Source organism: Pieris rapae, chromosome 13, assembly GCF_905147795.1.
Source record: "Pieris rapae chromosome 13, ilPieRapa1.1, whole genome shotgun sequence".
Classification (NCBI taxonomy): Eukaryota; Metazoa; Arthropoda; class Insecta; order Lepidoptera; family Pieridae; genus Pieris; species Pieris rapae.
This window is the reverse complement of record NC_059521.1, coordinates 6,105,500-6,124,886: the sequence shown is the minus strand read 5'-3', so window position 1 is coordinate 6,124,886 and position 19,387 is coordinate 6,105,500. Positions and strand designations below refer to the sequence as shown.

The window sequence follows — 19,387 nt, the reverse complement described above, 5'->3', positions numbered from 1 at the left end:
AAATCTCAGTTTATTCAAATAAAAATAATTATACTTACAGAACAGGCAAAGAGAAATTTAAAGAATGCGCTGCTATTGGGGGATAGTTTATGACATCCCTCTTAACTGGTTCAATTTCCATACGAACTATCAACACCAGTGCCATGGTTCCCACAGGAAGGATTAGTTCAAGTATGGTCTGCCATGGATGTCTCCATTGTTGTAAAAAGTTCTTCCATATCAATAATCGGAATTTTGTGAATGCTGTCGCAGTCGACCTATCTCTTTTTACACGCATTGTTGGTTTATACACGTCGTTCGAGCTGATTCATTCCAGTACAAAATATAACCAAATGTTTATCTATAAATCAAGAAAACATTTAAGCAGCCTCTTCAGGAAATAACATAGTCCAATTATGCGGAAATTCCTATATTTTCAGCTTATATTCTCAATGAAACACAATGCTACCATGGTCAATCAAAATAGATATATTACTCAGGTAAAAATTAAACCGTAAATCAACGGTCTGAGATTTTCAACACGGCGTTAGCGCTCATTGTATTCAAATATACCTACCTTGAAATTACTTCGAACGAAATATATCTATTCAAAAATGTACTTCTTTTGGCGTGTTAGGGAAAAAAGACGGGTGTAAATTTTTACAATGCGCACACCGTCACAAAAATCCGACACCTTAAAGTTAGCTAATGCTCATTTTTTTTTATTGTTAGTGTCGTTTTTCTACAAACCTAACCAAACCAAAGCATAACATTTTTGAAAAAAAAAAAAATCTTGTTACGCAAAAGAAGTAGGTATTTTATTTCTAATGCGACATAACACACGTTTTTCATGTAAAGTATACTGAATCTAAGAAACGGGTGTAAAAACTGGAGCTGTTGGTCTGTGATGTAATCGGCTTTTAAGAAAGGCCATGAAAATCTTACGCTCGAGGGTAGAACCCAAGAATCTTTAAGACAAGATACTTTAATCGTGTTAAATTAGTCTACCTATTATCAACTTAATTACAGAATTGGTATTCGAAACTAATTTAAATCCGCAAAATCCATACAGGTGATATGGACACAAATCAAATAGAGCACTTAGCCTTACTCTACTAGTTGCTACTTAGTAACAGCAGACCGTGGGTAGCCCTAATGGCATTGTCTAGGAGTTCAATTGAAACAGCTATTACGTTTCACGCGTCTAACAATGCTTTACGATATATTTCAATCATCATCCTTGCATATTATTACACAAATGCCTTTTCTAAAGGTAAACTTATTCAAGGTTAAAATAATAACATTATTTATACTAATGAAAAAATATAGCTTTCGGCTAAGTAATATTGTTAAATATAAAAATTGCAAATCCTTTTTACAAAAACGTTCGCCTGACAAATAATTACCAGGTAATCCTGGTAATGACAAAAATCTATATGTGTAATCTTGCTAAAATTTATTTTAGCAACAAGATTACACATAGATTCAGAGCTTGAAACCCTTTGTTAAATGCGTTTTCCAATTAATGACGTCCAGTAATTTCTGATCGAACTTGATAAATAATTTTAATACGTCACGTATATCCATTTTTGTACCTATCATTTCTTTTGAAATTAAAACACAATACGTATTCATTACTCACCAAAATATGCAATATTTTATGACCACATAAACACACAATAAAAATCACAACACCTGCACTTCACAAGTACACGCTGAAAACTAAAAGATAAAAGCAAAATAAAAAATGTCACCGCACTTCAGTATTATATTAATTATATACACACCTGTTATCATTCTCATAGATATTGTTCTAGATAATATACACAATATATTAGACGAGTTATCACAGCAATGCCGCAATGGGAATGTTATAGTTCGGTCAGTACTGTTGCACTAATCGACACTTAACATTAATAATATTAGTTCGTGAATATACCACTTAAGTCTAATCTAGGTGCCCAAGTATTTAAAGAGCCTAGGTATGTTATCTTCAAATGCCTGTAGAAATAAACAGATTAAACTATAACTTTTCAACATAGATCCAAACATAATCCAGGATTGAGCATAAATATTAAGACCTACCTTTCAACATACTTCGAAATAGAAAAAAATAGAAAATTTTGGAATGTCTTGGCCACCGATGGGGTAATACAAATACAACTTTTTTTTATTACTTACTAAAAGTCCTGAGACGTGTATTAGTACGTACGTTAGTACTTTTATATAATAAAATAAAGCTATATTGTTATTATTTTTTAATAGCTTTTAGAAATCAGTGCGTTCAGCCTCGGTACTCCAGGGACAGCTAAATATTTTTAATTTGATAAAGAACTTGTAATTTATGTGTACGTATCATGCCAAGAGCACGTTATGCTAAATTGGTTTTAAGCATCGGGTACACGGTAATGGTAGCACAAGACGTATATAACTAGAATAGACGTAAGCTAAACCGAGAGAAAAATATTTTGTTTCAGATTACATATACCCCAATTTTGCGCATTTGTACAATACTTTTATCTAAAATGTATCATATTATCTGATAAGAAAAATGTATATGATATAATACAGCTGTACCTGCGATAGTTTGGGTAGATTACCTTTTTTACTTTACAGACTCTGTTCTGTTTAAGAGTAATGTGCCAACAGACATACATACATATTTATATACATACTTGTTGGTTGGTTTATTGTTATTATGATTAGTCATATGTAAAAACAAATTATCAATAATGACAAATACACTTAATGAAATTGATTGTATCAGCATAAGTCTTGAATTTAAATTTAAATAGAAAACATAGAAATAGCAACTTAATGTTTTACAGGATAACGTCGAAGTTTGCGAACCATATTTTCTTGTTGATGTTTTTCCTTCATATTGTGTATATCCTGCACATGAAGAAAATTGTTTCTGTACACCCTACATGCAATTATACAAAAGACGTATTGATCCCTTAATAAATTCGGTCGACATTGCTTCATGCATTGACATTCATCATTTATAGCCATTTGGAATGTATAATAAATACATGATAATGCTGGTAAACCCAATGTTAAATATTTTAACAATTTAGAATTGTTTATTTTATTTAATCATAATTGAAGACTTTATTTTATTGAACAATTCATTATATTGCATATTAATCATTACTCTGTTAGTCTGACACAAAACTTTAAAGCATAATATCAAGACAAACCATTACAAATTCAAATAATTTTAACCAGTGACAATATATTACAAAAATTAATAATAAGACATTTCAAATAATGAATAGTTATCAACTATTTCTATAATTCATAGGTCTTAATCATCAATAAAGGTTATCAGGCACAAATAAAAAATGAATTTATTTTCATAGCATATACTGTACAAACCTTACTACAATAATCTATATAATTATTTTATTTAAATAACTACTGCCATCTATAATGTGCATAGGCTCTGTTAGCTTCACATAATCTGTGAAGATCTTGTTTCCTTTTGACAACTTTTCCTGTATTATTTGCAGCATCTAAAAGCTCCCAGGCAAACTGTTCCGGAAAATGAACAGTCCTTTCCTTGTCATTTGTTGCTTCCAACAACCATTTTATAGCCATAAATAAGGATCTCTTTTCAGTGATTGGGCCAGGCACCTGTAAAGTGACATAAAACAATTTAAATTAACTGCTAATATATGCGCAAATACAGTGAATGAAAACTAAATATATATATATATATATCATATATCTAAAACTGTAGAACAAAGCTATAAAATTAGATATTGATAGAATTTCCCTGTTTTTGTTATGGACATATAGGGTAATGTCATGATACAAAGAATGCACATCACCTGCTTATCTTTGGAAAATAAGCCAATAATATGGACACAGCTATTCCATTAGTCTGTATGCTATGTTATAATATGTCTATGTAATAATATGGTCTAATGATTACTTTAGAAGAAAGCAGAGCAGCAATGAAGAATTATTTTGCTCACAAATAACAATTATCTAGTCACCTGATAGGTTATACCACCCCTTTTAATGGGTAGCAACTGCAGCAGCGGTTTAGAATTTTCAACAGCCATATGCAGGATATCTCTAGGATTTAATTCAATTTTTGCTTTCTCTTCAGGTGTTTTTGCAAGATGATAGCGTTCAATCTGTGTCCTTTTAATATTTTCAAATGCTTTTTCCACCAAACTTCTTGCCAATTTCTTGTTTCCCATTTTCATTACATGGTTAATAACTTTGCTAGAATATAATATAATTATTGGTATAATTTAATAAAAAACTTTCTTCATTTAGATTTCAAAGAATACAATTTTTAAATATAATATTTTTTATATAGTATTAGATATTATTATTCTTACTAGTCAGTTACAGACTTATGGCAAAAATTGCTATCAAATCATTATTCACATAACGGCAACACTTCAAAATAATAAAATGTCTAAAGAAATCAGTATTAAGTGTAATACAGTAACAAGTAAGTATACCATATCATAAGATATTATTTAAATAGACTGTTGACACTTTTTAGTTTTGAGTATTACAAATGCATTAACTAGTTTTAAAGATCTAAAGATTTTTTGCCTACATTATAAAAACACAAGGGGTCCTATAGGTATTATAAGCACATTTAAAAAAAATATAAACGACTACTATAAAGTATAGAAATAACTTTTACAGTTAACTCACTTCACTAGAGGATCATAATAAACAGAAGAAGTTTCTGCAACAGTAGGTGGCTTTACCGGTACTGTTGCTATTTTACTCAGCTCATTACTCTCAATAAGTTTTGCTTGATCTTCCTTCCTAAATACTGGCTTTTGAAAATAGTCAGGGAAACTAGTAGGTCGTGGATAAAATCGAGTTTGAACTATAACTGCAGGCCATCTGAAATAAAGTCAAAAACGTCTTAATGGCGAATAAGATAAACATAGTTGCACGAGTACTTTATATATAAACATAACCTATAAACTAGATATCATGTACTGTAACCAAATATGTATTTTAAGTATTACCCATATAAAATGATTCATTTTCATGTTTATTTATAAATAATAATTAATTTAAACTTACACCTTCGTTAAATGCGACGGTAGTTTACAAATTAACGCAATATTTTTGCTTAAATTCATAATGAAGATATAATTAGGCTACACCAGTAGCCCAATTTTTTTATGTGGTCTAACGGATAAATCTATTAGGTACGATAAACGATTTATGCAATAGCAACTTAGCAAGAGAAGAGTGTAATTATTGTAATAACTAATAATAATACACACAAGAAATAGAGATTAGAGAAGAAACTCTATACACTATGGATTTATGAAACCCATGGCCTACTTTTAAGTTATAGCTTATAAAAATTAAAATAGAATAAGAATTTCATGAAAATCATAAACGCGGTAATATAGTCATCGTCGTTTAGTATTTTCTGATCCCATTCTCTGCGTACAAAATAGATAAACCAATGATAGTCGTTTATTTTAGTGGGCACAGATTTTACTTAATTGTTTTTGCGCATCTATCGTCCTTGATGAACATATTTTTTCGATGAAAATAAAGTAAAGATCGGTATTTGCTCTTATTATACAAGTCGTCGGAAATATCTGCGAACCTGGCTTAATGACGTCATACAAACTGGAGAGATAGCAAAAAAATTGAAGATGTAAAAATAAAAAATATTTTATTTGTGTACTTATTTTTATTGATACTCGTACCTACTTGAAATTTACAAATACTTATTATTTACATTATTTAAAATTCAAATTATTTACAAATTTACAAATAATACAAAGAAAAAGTAGAGAGGAAGAGAAAGTGGCGAAACTATTCTAGAAAAGCCTCGACACCAGACATGGTAGCGCTGTCGTTTTCGTCATCTTCTATATTATCACTCAAAATGTTGTCTTCGGTTTCGCTGTCACTGTCTTCTCCTCCTAATGAAATTATATTAAAATAAAAGTGCGTCGGCGATTGCGTTGGCAACGGTACTGGATAGGCGAAAACGGGGCGGGGTGCGGGGAAGCGCATTCCAGCGAGGTTCGCAGATATTTTATTAGAGTTATACGAGTTATTTTGAATTATTATTAGATATAAACATGTTTACTTTTAATATTATGTACTTGGAAAATATATATTTAAAAAAGCAAATCAAGCATCAGCATAATATCATAAATAAGTTTACGACAACCGAGATTCATATACACCTAAGTTACAAAAGCTAGTTCTTTATTTTACCGCATATATCAATATGCCTGCGTTTCGCTGGAATTCCAATATACAGATATTTTAAATATGTCTGTTTTCTATTCTGTCTACGGTAATGCCATGTTTAATATATTTAAAAAAACCTGTAGTCTGTGAACAGTATAGTATCAGCCACCATGTTTGTTTGTATTTTTTAATATAATTTAGATTTTATTTACTTATTAGTAAATTGTGTTATTCGGATGTTAAAATGTCATCAATAATAAAATTTGAACTAAAGGACCTTCGAAAACTAGCCAATGATAAAAATTCTTGTGTAATTGAAAAGAAAGTGACCCAAAATATCCCATTACAGCCATGGTGTCTGGGCAATTTGAAGGAATCTGTAAAAAATCTTTTAGATTATAAAATTGGAAAATTTGACAAAGAGTAAGTAACCATGAAGGTGCTATATCATACTTTATTAAAATTATTGAAATAAAGTGTAACATATTAGTTATTGTTCCTGTTATATTGAGTTAAGTATCAACTTTGTTTTTCAGATTTAATGGAATATTATTAAGTTACAAAAATTTACGTATATTACAAAATGTAGGTGCAATCAGAAATGACAACTCAGATATTCAATTCCAAATACAAGCAGATTATTTTATTTTTTGTCCATATGTTGGAGCTACATTAAGAGGCATTGTATACCAAAAAAATATAACACATTTAGGGGTACTAGTGCATAGGTAAAGTATTTACTTTTCTTCCTATTTTAAAGGCTCTTGTAATGATAAATTGGTCAGTGTGTTGAATATTACAGTGACATATACTTCTTGTACCTAATTTTCAGAGTATTTAATGTGGTTATCCCACGACCAACAGAAGAGCCTGGAAGTGAATGGATTGGAACAAACATTGTAGAGGGCCAGCAAGTTATCTTTCAAATAGCTGCTTTAGACCTATATGGTGCTCTTCCATATATTAGAGGAAAAATTGATGAAAGGTATAAAAATACCACAATAAATATTTGATAATAAAAATTATAGTTATGGTAATTATTAGTGGAAGCATCAATAATGATTTGATTTGCTTAACAAAAGGAAAGGAATCACTTTTGCTTTGTATAATCAATACTAAAACTTAAACTGATCACATCCATTCACATTGCATCTTCACACTAAATGAATTTAATAACTGAAATTAATGTATTTTAACCTAACCTTGCATATTTTCTTTTACCTTATTTATTACATTGTTTTTAGGTGGTTTAAAAACTTTGAAGTCAATGGGGATGAGGATGAAATTGATGCAAAAACCATAAGCCCTCTAAATGTTTCCTATGTTAACTTTGACAAAACAAAACCCATGCAAAAACAAATTGGTGATGGTTTACCAAGCACATCTACAAAAAAGTCTATGGTAAATCATGGAATACATAATCCAATGAATGGGCAAAATGGTGATGATGCTGAATTGAGCATAACTCCTACAAAAAGCAAAACTAAGAAAGAAACTAAACTATTAGACAATGAGACCAAACATGCTGAGCCCAAGTCAAGACCTTCAAAAAAACATAAGAAAGATGGGTAGTTTATTATACAAAAGAAAATACTGTATATTATATATTTTTCATTTACAAATTTATTATAGAATTATTTTTCTGTACACATTTTTAACTTTTCATTGTATTATATTTTACAATAAAGTATTTTAACTTAGGTTAAATAGGTTAAATAAATATTACAGTAACATTATAAAAAAAAACGATTATGATTTTGACAGTTTTCTGTGCCACATGTGCTTGCCTCATATAAATTTTAAACCAAGTATCTTAGGGTGGGTCCGTTAGGTATACCTATGTATCATTTACAATTAATTATTCAATATGCTATAATAATCAATGGAATATGATTATTATAGCATAATAATAATATACCAATTAATAGAAGAAAATTAAATTAAGAGGGAACTAGTTAAATCCTAATTATCTGAATCTCCCTCCTCCTAAAGAAACTTATATATTTTTTATATTTATGAAGACTAAAAACTTCTATTTTGCGCCATTACATATTTTTTTGTATTAATTGTCAAATTTCAATATGGAATAGTGTGTTACAGAAAAAGTATTGCAGTAATTGTCTGGCACAAAATGGGCTGGTCTGTCGCCATAGCTGTCGGTCATATTCCAGACACTTCAAAAGCTTGGTATGAGCATACAGCTCAACCAAAGTTTGTATATAATACCATCAACAGATATAACATCAATACACATGCTCACAGTTCTAATGAAGCTGCTCAAGTGGTCAAAAAAGTACAACACTGAACACATAATCCTGCATCAGTGATTTGGTGAGGCAAGCGAGTCTCTCAAAAATCTTTGCCGCAAGCAGTGGCGAAATTTCACGCGGAAACGATGCGTAAATACATAGATTCGTGGCTAAACAGATTAAAGCCAATGGTAGCCATTATTTTTGGCCAATATATTTATTTTAATTATTTGTTGAGAGTTTAATAAATATGTCGGTAAAAATTTACTTCATTAAAAATAATGCGTTTTCATTTGTAACACAACTTATGGCAGACAAAATTTAAATCACGTTTACAGTGCGCAGCTTTGCCTTTTAATGATAACAACGTATAAAAAATTTTGAGTCTGCACCCTGCCAGCCGCCTGCTGCTGCCACTGCCAGGCAAAGGGTTGAAAAAAAAAAACAATATAAAAACTTACTTGAAACTGACGAAGAGTTATAACTATTGCCATTAAAAATGCCGGTAAATTCAAACATAAAAAGGTTTTTGCTTTCAGGGATGGCAATAAAGTTCCGGCGAAGCAGGATTAAAGATAAGTATGTATTGCTAAGTAGTCTATTTATCTTGGGACTTAATACAATGTGGAATCCAATAGGATTTAAAAAAATACATTTTATGTGTGTCTGTATGGTATAAATTGTCACCTACGTTACGTAAATATGATATAAGATGGAAGAAAGGTATATTGACGTATTGTGTGTGTGAATGAGAAAAATCGAAGTAGTACCCAAATCTAATCAGGGCTGCCTGAGAATAGGCATCATCCTTTCTGCTCGTTTGTACGTATAGAGGTAAGGATTTTGAAAAGTCATTAATTAGTAATGAGTCCAAGTCTCGTCTGGATCAGAGTGTGTTACGACGATTGTCCTAATACAACCTTTTATTTGTGATAGTGCACGAAAGGTTAATGGGTCCTAGATACCAGAGTGTATAGTGGAACTCCAACGGCTGCCAAGTTACGTCTCTAAGACGAAAAAGATTATTGATGGAAGAAATGTATTGATGGATGACCTATTATTATACGAATTTTTAACCATCGAGGGGTTTAGAACGGAGCCAAAATAAACTATTAAAACCGAGAGTTGATTTCTAAAGAGGTCAAAGACGTTTTCTATAGGTTCTCATGACTTTGATGATGTTTTTCTCTGTGGACATTTTTAGTAGTTCTGTCTTAATGTTATTTGCCAAACTGAACCATCGATAATCAAGATTCAAGAGTCAAGACATCGCACATCGATGTTTTGCCGTTTGCGTGTTTTTAATAGTTTCGTGAATTATTGAAACATTCTTAATTTAGAATCTTGTAATATAAACATCTAACTACCCATAAATAATCTATTCGTTTATGTAGTGCTTTTACTCATATTGCAATAATCCAAAACTGTCTATATCAAAACTCTGGTTATCAATGCAAGGATTAAAATGTTACACTACAATTTATTATTTTTGATACAGTAATAGTGCAAGCACATACGTAAAATAAAGTTATATTCAGATGGAGTGCCTGAGATTCAAGCTAGCTTTTGGAAAGACATAGGATTTTACAAGAAGGCTTGTTTTATTGACTAAAAATGTCGAAGAATGGCGAAGTGCCGTCAAATCAAGGTAAAAAAATTGATTGGCGTATAAACAGCTGATTGCTACTTTGGTATAATTAACCATGTCTTTTTTTTCAGGACCTAGCAGGCCATCAATGCCAAAGCCTGATTTAAATTTATTGCCAACTGAGAAACGTAAAATACTAAATTTGCAACTTGAAGGAGGACCATCCAGTGATAATGCGGCTTTTATGCCATTTACTTCAACGGCGCCACAAAGATCGCGAATGCCATCAAGAACAATAAGAGATGTGCTTCCAGATAATACCAGGTTATAAATTTAATGTATTTTCAATATTTTTTTAACATAGTTAAATATTGCATTATTTTTACTAAAGATATTTTCAATAATACTTAATTTTTAATATATGGATTTAAACAATTTTCAGAGATAGGTGTAGAATATATCCATCAATGCAATCATCAGGCAAGTTGCAGCTGTCTGCAACTGAAGTATATGACTTCACCTCAGATGATTTACAGGATCTAGGAGAAATAGGCAGAGGTGCATTCGGAGCAGTTAACAAAATGGTTCACAGAAAGTATGTTTTTATAAATATATTTGTTCTTATTTTTGCCTATACAAAAGCCTTATTCCTGTGGTAAAGTACTCAAAAGTTACTTTTTTAACCATCTGCAATCAGCCTCATGGCTTTCGTCAGATTTTATGTAATGATAGCAACCAGGGAACACAAATCTAATAATTGTAAAACTCATTTGAGTATTTTAATAAATATTGTATAAATATCATAGATAAAATAATGATTATTATAAAATACATAAAACAAAAGCTTATGGTAACTAAATTAAATGTGACTGTTTTTATGTTTTGTTAATGTATGATAAACAAATATGTTTTTATAGGTTGGCGTGTAGGTGTATTTTCATATACATATATATATAAAAACACTAGTGAGAATTAAATTTCATGTGTTTTACAACATATTTTCTAGGTCTGGCAAAGTGATGGCAGTGAAAAGAATTCGCTCAACTGTTGATGAAAAGGAGCAGAAACAATTATTAATGGATCTTGAAGTTGTCATGAAGAGTAATGAATGCCTTTATATTGTACAGTTCTATGGAGCACTATTTAAAGAAGTATGTACATAATTAGAGTAACTATGTAATCATTTTATAATTTAAAGTTACTAGGAAATACTTGTACACACAACTGCAAGATGTGGAATATTTTGTTTAATCATTGGCTTGTTTGTAACTGAAATACTATAAACATTATTACAATTTCGGCTCTTTTCCTTTTTTATTTTCCTGAATTTAAATAAAAAATGAACTTAAAACTTGACATGAATGTTCCAAACTTTAAAATCTAAAGCAGTGTTTGGCTGTAAACAAATGTCTTTTTGGTATTGTGATCTTTTGAACTTAAGGAAATTTAAATTTGTCTTTGTTTAATTTTAGGGTGACTGCTGGATATGCATGGAGTTAATGGATACATCATTAGACAAATTCTACAAGTTCATATGTGAAAGGATGCAAACTCGAATGCCAGAGACAATATTGGCAAAAATCACGCTTGCTACTGTAAAAGCATTAAATTATTTAAAAGAAAAGTTAAAAATTATTCACAGGTTAGTGAAATTTATTATACTACATCACATTCAATGTGAATGTTTTGTAATAATCATTTCTTAGAGACTTTTATTATATATTTTTATCAATATATGGCTTGACTTAAAGCCATATATTGATAAAAATATATAATAAAATGGATTTTATTTAATTTTATATATTATGCAGCATCTATAACTATATCCGCAAGAAACTCTGATTTGTCTTGCACTCTTTTACATCAAACACAGATAGTGTTATATCAACCAATTCCCAATGAAATGTTACATAGCATTTTAATAGTTGAGGTTTTGCTATACTCTACTATTACACATACTTATCTAATTTCCATTGGGTATTGTAACTTTGGAAATCAAATATAGAGAGAAACAATGAATCTCTATATAATAAGTTTAAAATTACTTCTCTATAAAAACATAATATTTTTGTTTATTTATAAAATTCAATAACTTTTTTCAGGGATGTAAAACCATCAAACATTTTACTAGATAGAAGAGGTAATATAAAATTATGTGACTTTGGTATATCTGGGAAATTGGTCGACTCAATTGCGCGTACTCGGGACGCTGGTTGCAGACCCTATATGGCGGTGAGACGCAATTAATATTTAACTGTTTAGAATTTTGTACACTAAAACATTTGATGCTAGCATCGTAATTATGAAACCACACATAGCATAGTTCACTATGCTATGGTAGTTAATATTTTACCATGCCCTTGCAAAAAAAATGTATTTCATATTATATTTTTAGTTTCATACTTATTTCTCTGTAACCCAAAATGCATTTATTTAGGATAAGTATTTTTAACCTTACAGCCTGAAAGGATAGATCCAGGGCGCGCTAGGGGCTACGATGTGCGATCTGATGTTTGGTCATTAGGTATAACATTAATGGAGGTCGCGACTGGTGCCTTCCCTTATCCCCGCTGGGGATCAGTCTTTGAACAGCTTCAACAAGTGGTTCAAGGTGACCCACCACGTCTCACCAATAAGAATAATATCTTCTCAAGCAATTTCATAAATTTTGTCAATACTTGGTAAGTTGTGTAACTAACTAGTTAATAAATCATTAATTAATTTAATTTAAATTATTTCAGCTAAACATATACAGTGAAACAGTCTTTGGTAATGTGATAAATATTTACTTTTCCTGGTTAAAATATGACAACTATAATTTGGTGTTAATTGTCCAAAATAAATTATTTAACTGTTTCTTTCAGCCTAATAAAGGAAGAAACGCAACGGCCCAAATATAATCGTTTGTTAGAGCATCCATTCATAAAAGGCATAGAACAGAGCCGGGCCGACGTTGCTGCCTATGTTTGTGAAATACTTGATGCCATGGAGCGGAATGGAGTTAGCCCATTTACCACTGATCAGCCAGCACAGGCCTGGATTGATTAATAAATATTCAATAGATTTTATTTAATACCACGCGGAAACTTTCGCCAATAAAGTGGGTTAAAATAAATCAAAAACATGTAGAATTCTAATTATTTTATGTAAACAACATGTCATTTTTATTACTCAGACATACCAAAGCGCGAGAATGAATATTTAGTATAACGCTCTGTCCATACAAATTACCTAAAATAATGTAATCTATGTACAGAGCATATACTTGATCATTTGGGAAACAAGTACAGTATAACTTCTGTATGACAAATTAAAGTTGGAATAGTTTCAACTTTGACCCTTAAATGATCTTTAAAGTTCAATACTGTTGTGAAATACATACATATAATTATGAATATTTTACTCTAATGTGTTAAATATTGAATATACCATAAACTAGCTTCTCAGTGGTGGCTCAGGAAGGCCAATTTTTATATATCACTGATCAAAATTTAGAAATTTATTATAAGGTTCACATTAATATTCATAATATAAGTAATAATAAGGTTAGCATGCCTAATATTAAATAGAAGCAGAGTTCAAATTCACTATTTTATACCATTTTAATTGTAGATTAGTCACTGGAGTTGTAGAAAGTTTATTAACATTAAAGCAAAACACAGCACTTGCAAATTATATTTCTAAATTAATTTATATATAAAACAATTGTAGTGTAAATATAAGATTGTTTTAAGGGTTTGTTATAAAGTACGAGCAAACTGTTTGTGGAGTGTAATGAAGGTTTCAATTAAGGTATAAATTTGATATAAAATTAATTGTACAGACATTTCATACTTAAAATTATGCTTTGGAACATTTATTAAAGGTTACACTCATCTAAACCTATATCATTGCTATGAATGGATTTGGTATAAACCACTAAGCCACAGAATAGGTATTCTGTGCCTTAGTGTTTAATAGATATTACCCAGAGTGCCTAGATTGATTCTGGGTACAGTTGTTTGGGTTAAAAGCAACATTCATAAAAAAATATAGATATTTATTAAAGTAGTTTCCGAAGTAAGCAATACCATATAATTTTCAGTGAGATTCAGTTAAGTCATCTTTCATCAATTTAATATACACAAAGATTTTTCATAGATAAAAATGATATTGTCCCAATCAATTGTGAGTTGGTGATTTTAACTTAAAATGAGAAAAAAATATGCATTAATTAACTAGTTATGTACATTCAATTTCATACATAAACAAAGTACATCTGAAATAACTTATAAGTTATTTCAGATCCATTTCGGGTATTATATTTATTTACCTAATTAAGAATAATATCCAAATTCTGTATTAATTTTTATTTATTTTAGTAATTTTAAGCCAGCAATCAATCTCAAATATTTACCTACTTAAAAAATATTAGAATTCTTAAATACAACCTGATAAAAATTGTGAATATTGTGCTGTTTTAATACTGTGAAATATTTAGTTAAGAATAGAATGAATACATTAATAAAACAAATGTTTCTTTTAATACCAATATATTTTTTGACTAGTTACCTATGAAGCTAAATCTTGCAGGAAAAAGTTATACAGGATTAATATTATAACAATTAAATTTTAGATTACAAGTTGGGTCCATCATAAATTTTTCAGGTTTACACATCTATAACAGTAATACAACATTGTTTATATAGCAATACACAGATTCATATAAAATATTGAGAGCAATAGCACCACAAGTTAGAGCATCATAATTAAAGAATCATTCTAAAACTTGACCCATTTTCTTGGCATTCTTAATAGTGCCAAATTTTATTAACAATTTATACTTTGTGCCATCGGTCAATTGTGGTGATAAATAAAATGCATCACTAGTTTTTGGTGGCATTTCTAGCAATGGTATCCATTCCTCTGCATTAATAATTTTATCTATTCTTTTCCCATAAAAGTCTACAGATGATATTTTAATTAAGCTGTTATCTTCACTTATGTATATGTGTCCTATTAGGTTTCTAAATGGATATGTTACTGCAGAAAGCACAATCCCGCCCGTTACACCTAGAAAATCGTTAAATTAGCTGCATCATAAGAACATTAGAACAAAATAGCCTATAAAATGTAACCAACCTATGTAACTTCCTGCAAGAAAACTATGTTCGGGCATTACAGATAAATATTCCATTAATCCAACGCTTGGTAAAACTATACAAGAACCGAAAGCATGATATATCTTTAGTCTATTCAATAAAGCGAAATAGCCTACAGAGGGAAAAGAAAATACATGGTCAAATTTTTCATGGGGTTTAGCGACATTTTTAGTAACTGTTGTTAATAATCTTTTAATTGTGTTTAAATGTTTCGGGAAAAACATTATTCTATTGTCGTTTTAGTTTTCGCACATTCCTTAGTCCTTACTTCTAAATATCTGTTTATTTTAATGAAAATACCTATCTATCAACTTACAGCCTTACATTACAGCTGTTGAGTTGATAAGTTATCACATAACCCTATCCATTCTTCATCTAGTAACTACGTCACAGATAATGTCGGGACAGTATAGATTATCTTTTGTTTAGTGTGAAAATGCTACCTAATTATAAATAAACTCAAAATACACTTGACAATATAAAAGCGTATTACAATAATGCGAACTTGGGGGTTCCCTCCAAATTAAAAGGAGTAAAGATGTCCAGAACGTTTTTGGGGGTAGATTTATTCCAGGGTAATATTTTTTAAAATATTACCCTGGAATATGGTCCATGGTCCATGATCTTGTCCAAGACCATGGTCTTGTGGAACATGTAGTTGTACCTTACAATCCTGTAAAACTAAAAACTTGATGAGTTGATAAGAGAGACAGATTTATCTGTACTTCTCAGCAGTTCTGAGCCCTTTATTTAGAAACTGGTATATATTTAAATGTTTGTTATCATTTAATAAATTTTTAGGTATTTTATTAATTAAAGACATTAAAATATGAGGTTTATTAGGTATATTTTTACCCAGTCTACAAAATTTAAGCAACGAACGAGCCAAAACTTGTACTTCTAATGACAGCGTCAAGTAAAAATAAATGCTAACTGTCAACGTCATAGATACAATTTTGATAGTAGAATACCCGAGTTCAAACTCTACTGTCTTCTGTGTTATCCACGTGCGTTTGTTTTCAAAAAAGTGTTTAGCCTATAGACTTGGTTCAACTTAGCTTAATAATTATTGTTTTTAATAATTTTGTAGGCCTAATATGGCAGTTTCAATGAAAGATATGTAAGTTAATAAGAGTCCATATTCGGGTTTCAGGTTTTTACATATGCCTACTAAAAATTATATCAATCTTTTACGTACTAAAAGATTATAGTAAAAATAATTTAATAAAGTAATCAAAAGTATAAACACACACACAGTTCTAAAGTTTCGTTATTATAAATTACAGATATGAAAAAACGTCAGAGTACGAAGCATTTTATACCGGTGGAGATATCCAATGGACGAGAGATGGTGCAAACTTTTTGTGTCAATGTGAAGATATTATAAAGTTTGTCGATGTGAATACTCTTTGTAATACAATAACAATCGGAGCTTCTGGAGAAGACAGTGATGAAAATGATGTAATATATACATTTCAATTATCTCACGACAATAAAACAGTAGTAACAGCACACAAAAGTGGCCTTATAAAACTATGGGACAGTACAACAGGAATATTACAAAAATCTTGGAGATCTGGGCACAAAGGTGCAGTAGTAAAGCTGGCATATGACATTGAGGATGTAAATATAGCTTCAGCAAGTTCTGATGGTAACATACGTCTTTGGGATCTAGTTCATTATACTTGTACCAGTAGTTTAAAAGGTGCTATGGGTGTGTTTAGTGTGTTAAAATACCACCCAGATTCCACAAAGCAGTTGATATTTGGTGCGGCAGATGACACTAAAATAAGATCTTGGAATGCAAAAACAGGAAAAGAAAGCAATATTTACTCGGGTCATTTCAGTAAAGTAACTTCGATTCAATTTACTTTTGATGGTAATTACATGGTCAGTTCAGGAAGAGACAGAGTGCTTATATTATGGAAAATATCTGAAAGCAAATCTATAAGAGTGTTGCCTGTTTATGAATGTATTGAAACAATGATCTTGCTACCACAAAGTTTTAAAATTCCTAATTTTACAAAGAAAGTTGACACACAAGGAGTCTATGTTGCCTGTGCAGGAGAAAAAGGGCTTATTAAAATTTGGAATATAGAAATGAGTAGGTTGATGTATGAACAAAGTAACAGTTTAGTTTCGCCTGCATCAGATGAAGGTGGACTAGCAGTCATGCATTTATTGTTTAATGAAGCAAGAAATATGCTGTCTGTGATTACAGCTGACCATAATATTATTATACATGACTTGGAAACATTTAATTGCATGAAGCAAATAACAGGTTTTACAGATGAGGTTTTAGATATAATATTTCTAGGGAATGATGATACACATATTGTTGTTGCTACAAATAGTAGAGACCTCAAATATTATACTTTAGACAATATGGGTTGCAAATTAATTAAAGGTCATACAGATATTGTTTTGGCATTAGCCAAATTTCCAACAAACAAATATATGTTTGTTTCTTCTGGTAAAGATAATAGTGTAAGAATTTGGAAAATAGATGAATCAAATGAAATCAAATGTTTTGGAATTGGTAAAAGGCACACTGGTTCAGTTGGAGCTGTCTGCACATCTCAGATAACCTGTAGCTTTTTTACATCTGTTAGTCAAGATAACTGTCTTAAAGTATGGGCAGTACCAATGAATACTGATGAAATTGATCAGACAATACAGTCTAGTCATACTGAACTAGCCCACAATATGGATATCAATTGTGTGGCTGTTTCACCCAATGATAAAATTGTTGGTACTGGCTCTCAGGACAAGACAGCAAAATTGTGGACTGAGAACTTAACAATGCTCGGAACATTAAAGGGCCACAGGAGGGGAGTGTGGTGTGTTAAATTTTCACCAGTGGATCAGGTGGTTTTGACATCATCTGCTGATAGTTCTATAAAATTGTGGTCCATTTCTGACTTGAGTTGCTTAAAAACTTTTGAGGGTCATGAGAGTTCAGTTTTAAAGATTGAATTTTTAAGTAAGGGACAGCAGATCCTGTCTACTGGTGCCGATGGACTCTTAAAATTGTGGACCATTAAAACTTCTGAGTGTAAAATGTCATTAGATAACCATGATGGTAAAGTTTGGTCTTTGGCTGTTAGTAATAATGAATCCTTGGTAATAACAGGAGGATCAGATTCAAAGTTAGTCATTTTAAAAGACATCTCAGCAGAAAGGAAGGAGAAAATGCTAAAGGAAAGGGAGGAGTTAATTTTGCAAGAACAGGAGTTAATGAATTTATTACATGACAAAAAGCTAGTGAAAGCTCTTAAATTAGCAATAAGAATGGATAGACCTTTGCATGTACTAAAAATAGTTAATGAAGTTCTAAAGTTTGGTGGAGATAAATTGTCTCAGACATTAAAAGAAATTAATAATACGCAAAAAGAAACTTTGTTAAAATTTGCAGCGGAATGGAATACCAACACAAAAAATTGCCATGCTGCACAACTAGTTTTTAACATTTTAGCTCCAGAAATAATATCTGGGCAGTTACGGGTGCCCTCACTTGCTCGTTTTATTGAAGGGGCATTGCCATATACTGAAAGACATTTTGAAAGATTAACAAATTTAATGCAGGATCTTAATTTCATATCTTACACTGTTAATTGTATGCAACCACATTGCATTAAGAATTAAACTTTTCAAAATAAAAAATTGTTACCTTGTTATTCATTTTTAAATACAATCTCCCATTATATAGAAAGACTTCTCTGATTAAAAAAAGTGTCTATAGCTATAGAAATGACCCTGCCAGAGACGCGTTGCCGTCCCGCCCGTCTGCTGTTGGCTCATAGCTAACGTGTTTATGACTTTTTTTTATATTATGGCCCGCACGGTTTGTGCATTGTGGCTCAGGGTCAAAACAGGGAAACGAGTAAAAAAATAAAATTATCGGATGGAACGGAATTAAGTATGAAATGGAAAATAATCAATAAAATAAAAGATCAATTCTTATAAAGATAGATATAAAAGGAGTGTAAGAAAAGATATTTACACACATATATACACATTCTGTTTATGTCTTACCAAAATCTATTTTAATATCCTTGGTGCATTTTTCCAGCAAAAAGAGAATATCAAATTAAATAATCATAACAATAATTATTCTTATTTATTTCTGGCAATTTAGCCTGATTTGAGACTGAAAAAAAATTAATTGGATTTTTTCTACATATACATGAAACCTAATAATAAATAAACAATAGCTCGCAGAA

At 30.6% G+C, this 19,387-nt stretch overlaps 6 protein-coding genes across 7 annotated transcripts in view; 3 read left to right on the top strand and 3 right to left on the bottom strand.

The window, feature by feature from the left end:
• LOC110993552 (phospholipid-transporting ATPase ABCA3) overlaps window positions 1–1,786 on the bottom strand; it is a 34,091-nt gene extending 32,305 nt beyond the window's left edge. Inside the window, exons 1-2 of one of the 2 annotated variants that reach the window (XM_045630750.1) lie at window positions 1,767–1,786; window positions 39–340 (exon numbers count right to left, since the gene is read on the bottom strand). In XM_045630750.1, the coding sequence (XP_045486706.1) occupies window positions 39–277 (239 nt within the window). In that variant the 5' untranslated portion in view covers window positions 278–340; window positions 1,767–1,786. Of the gene's footprint in view, window positions 1–38; window positions 341–1,621; window positions 1,740–1,766 lie in introns of those variants that run through there. The other variant, XM_045630749.1, reaches the window with a different exon arrangement.
• Window positions 1,787–3,328: 1,542 nt separating this feature from the next.
• Window positions 3,329–5,271, bottom strand: LOC110993550 (28S ribosomal protein S7, mitochondrial). The gene is made up of 4 exons (XM_022259851.2): window positions 5,047–5,271; window positions 4,663–4,860; window positions 3,981–4,215; window positions 3,329–3,615 (listed from the first exon to the last, which is right to left on the bottom strand). Exons 1-4 carry the CDS (start codon window positions 5,103–5,105, stop codon window positions 3,397–3,399), a joined length of 711 nt encoding a protein of 236 aa, XP_022115543.2. The 5' UTR covers window positions 5,106–5,271; the 3' UTR covers window positions 3,329–3,396.
• A 1,076-nt stretch (window positions 5,272–6,347) lies between these two features.
• Window positions 6,348–7,834, top strand: LOC110993606 (DNA-directed RNA polymerase I subunit RPA43). Its single transcript, XM_022259937.2, has 4 exons — window positions 6,348–6,609; window positions 6,723–6,914; window positions 7,019–7,171; window positions 7,431–7,834. Exons 1-4 carry the CDS (start codon window positions 6,431–6,433, stop codon window positions 7,756–7,758), a joined length of 852 nt encoding a protein of 283 aa, XP_022115629.1. The 5' UTR covers window positions 6,348–6,430; the 3' UTR covers window positions 7,759–7,834.
• A 1,861-nt stretch (window positions 7,835–9,695) lies between these two features.
• Window positions 9,696–14,458, top strand: LOC110993585 (dual specificity mitogen-activated protein kinase kinase 4). The gene is made up of 8 exons (XM_022259912.2): window positions 9,696–10,083; window positions 10,155–10,347; window positions 10,466–10,618; window positions 11,030–11,174; window positions 11,496–11,665; window positions 12,126–12,255; window positions 12,484–12,704; window positions 12,888–14,458. Exons 1-8 carry the CDS (start codon window positions 10,050–10,052, stop codon window positions 13,069–13,071), a joined length of 1,230 nt encoding a protein of 409 aa, XP_022115604.1. The 5' UTR covers window positions 9,696–10,049; the 3' UTR covers window positions 13,072–14,458.
• An 80-nt stretch (window positions 14,459–14,538) lies between these two features.
• On the bottom strand, window positions 14,539–15,474 carry LOC110993565 (transmembrane protein 186). Its single transcript, XM_022259878.2, has 2 exons — window positions 15,145–15,474; window positions 14,539–15,075 (listed from the first exon to the last, which is right to left on the bottom strand). The coding sequence occupies exons 1-2, from the start codon at window positions 15,386–15,388 to the stop codon at window positions 14,780–14,782; spliced, it is 540 nt and encodes a 179-aa protein (XP_022115570.2). The 5' UTR covers window positions 15,389–15,474; the 3' UTR covers window positions 14,539–14,779.
• Window positions 15,475–16,141: 667 nt separating this feature from the next.
• Window positions 16,142–18,841, top strand: LOC110993580 (transducin beta-like protein 3). The gene is made up of 2 exons (XM_022259909.2): window positions 16,142–16,284; window positions 16,451–18,841. Exons 1-2 carry the CDS (start codon window positions 16,262–16,264, stop codon window positions 18,807–18,809), a joined length of 2,382 nt encoding a protein of 793 aa, XP_022115601.2. The 5' UTR covers window positions 16,142–16,261; the 3' UTR covers window positions 18,810–18,841.
• Window positions 18,842–19,387: the final 546 nt, after the last annotated feature.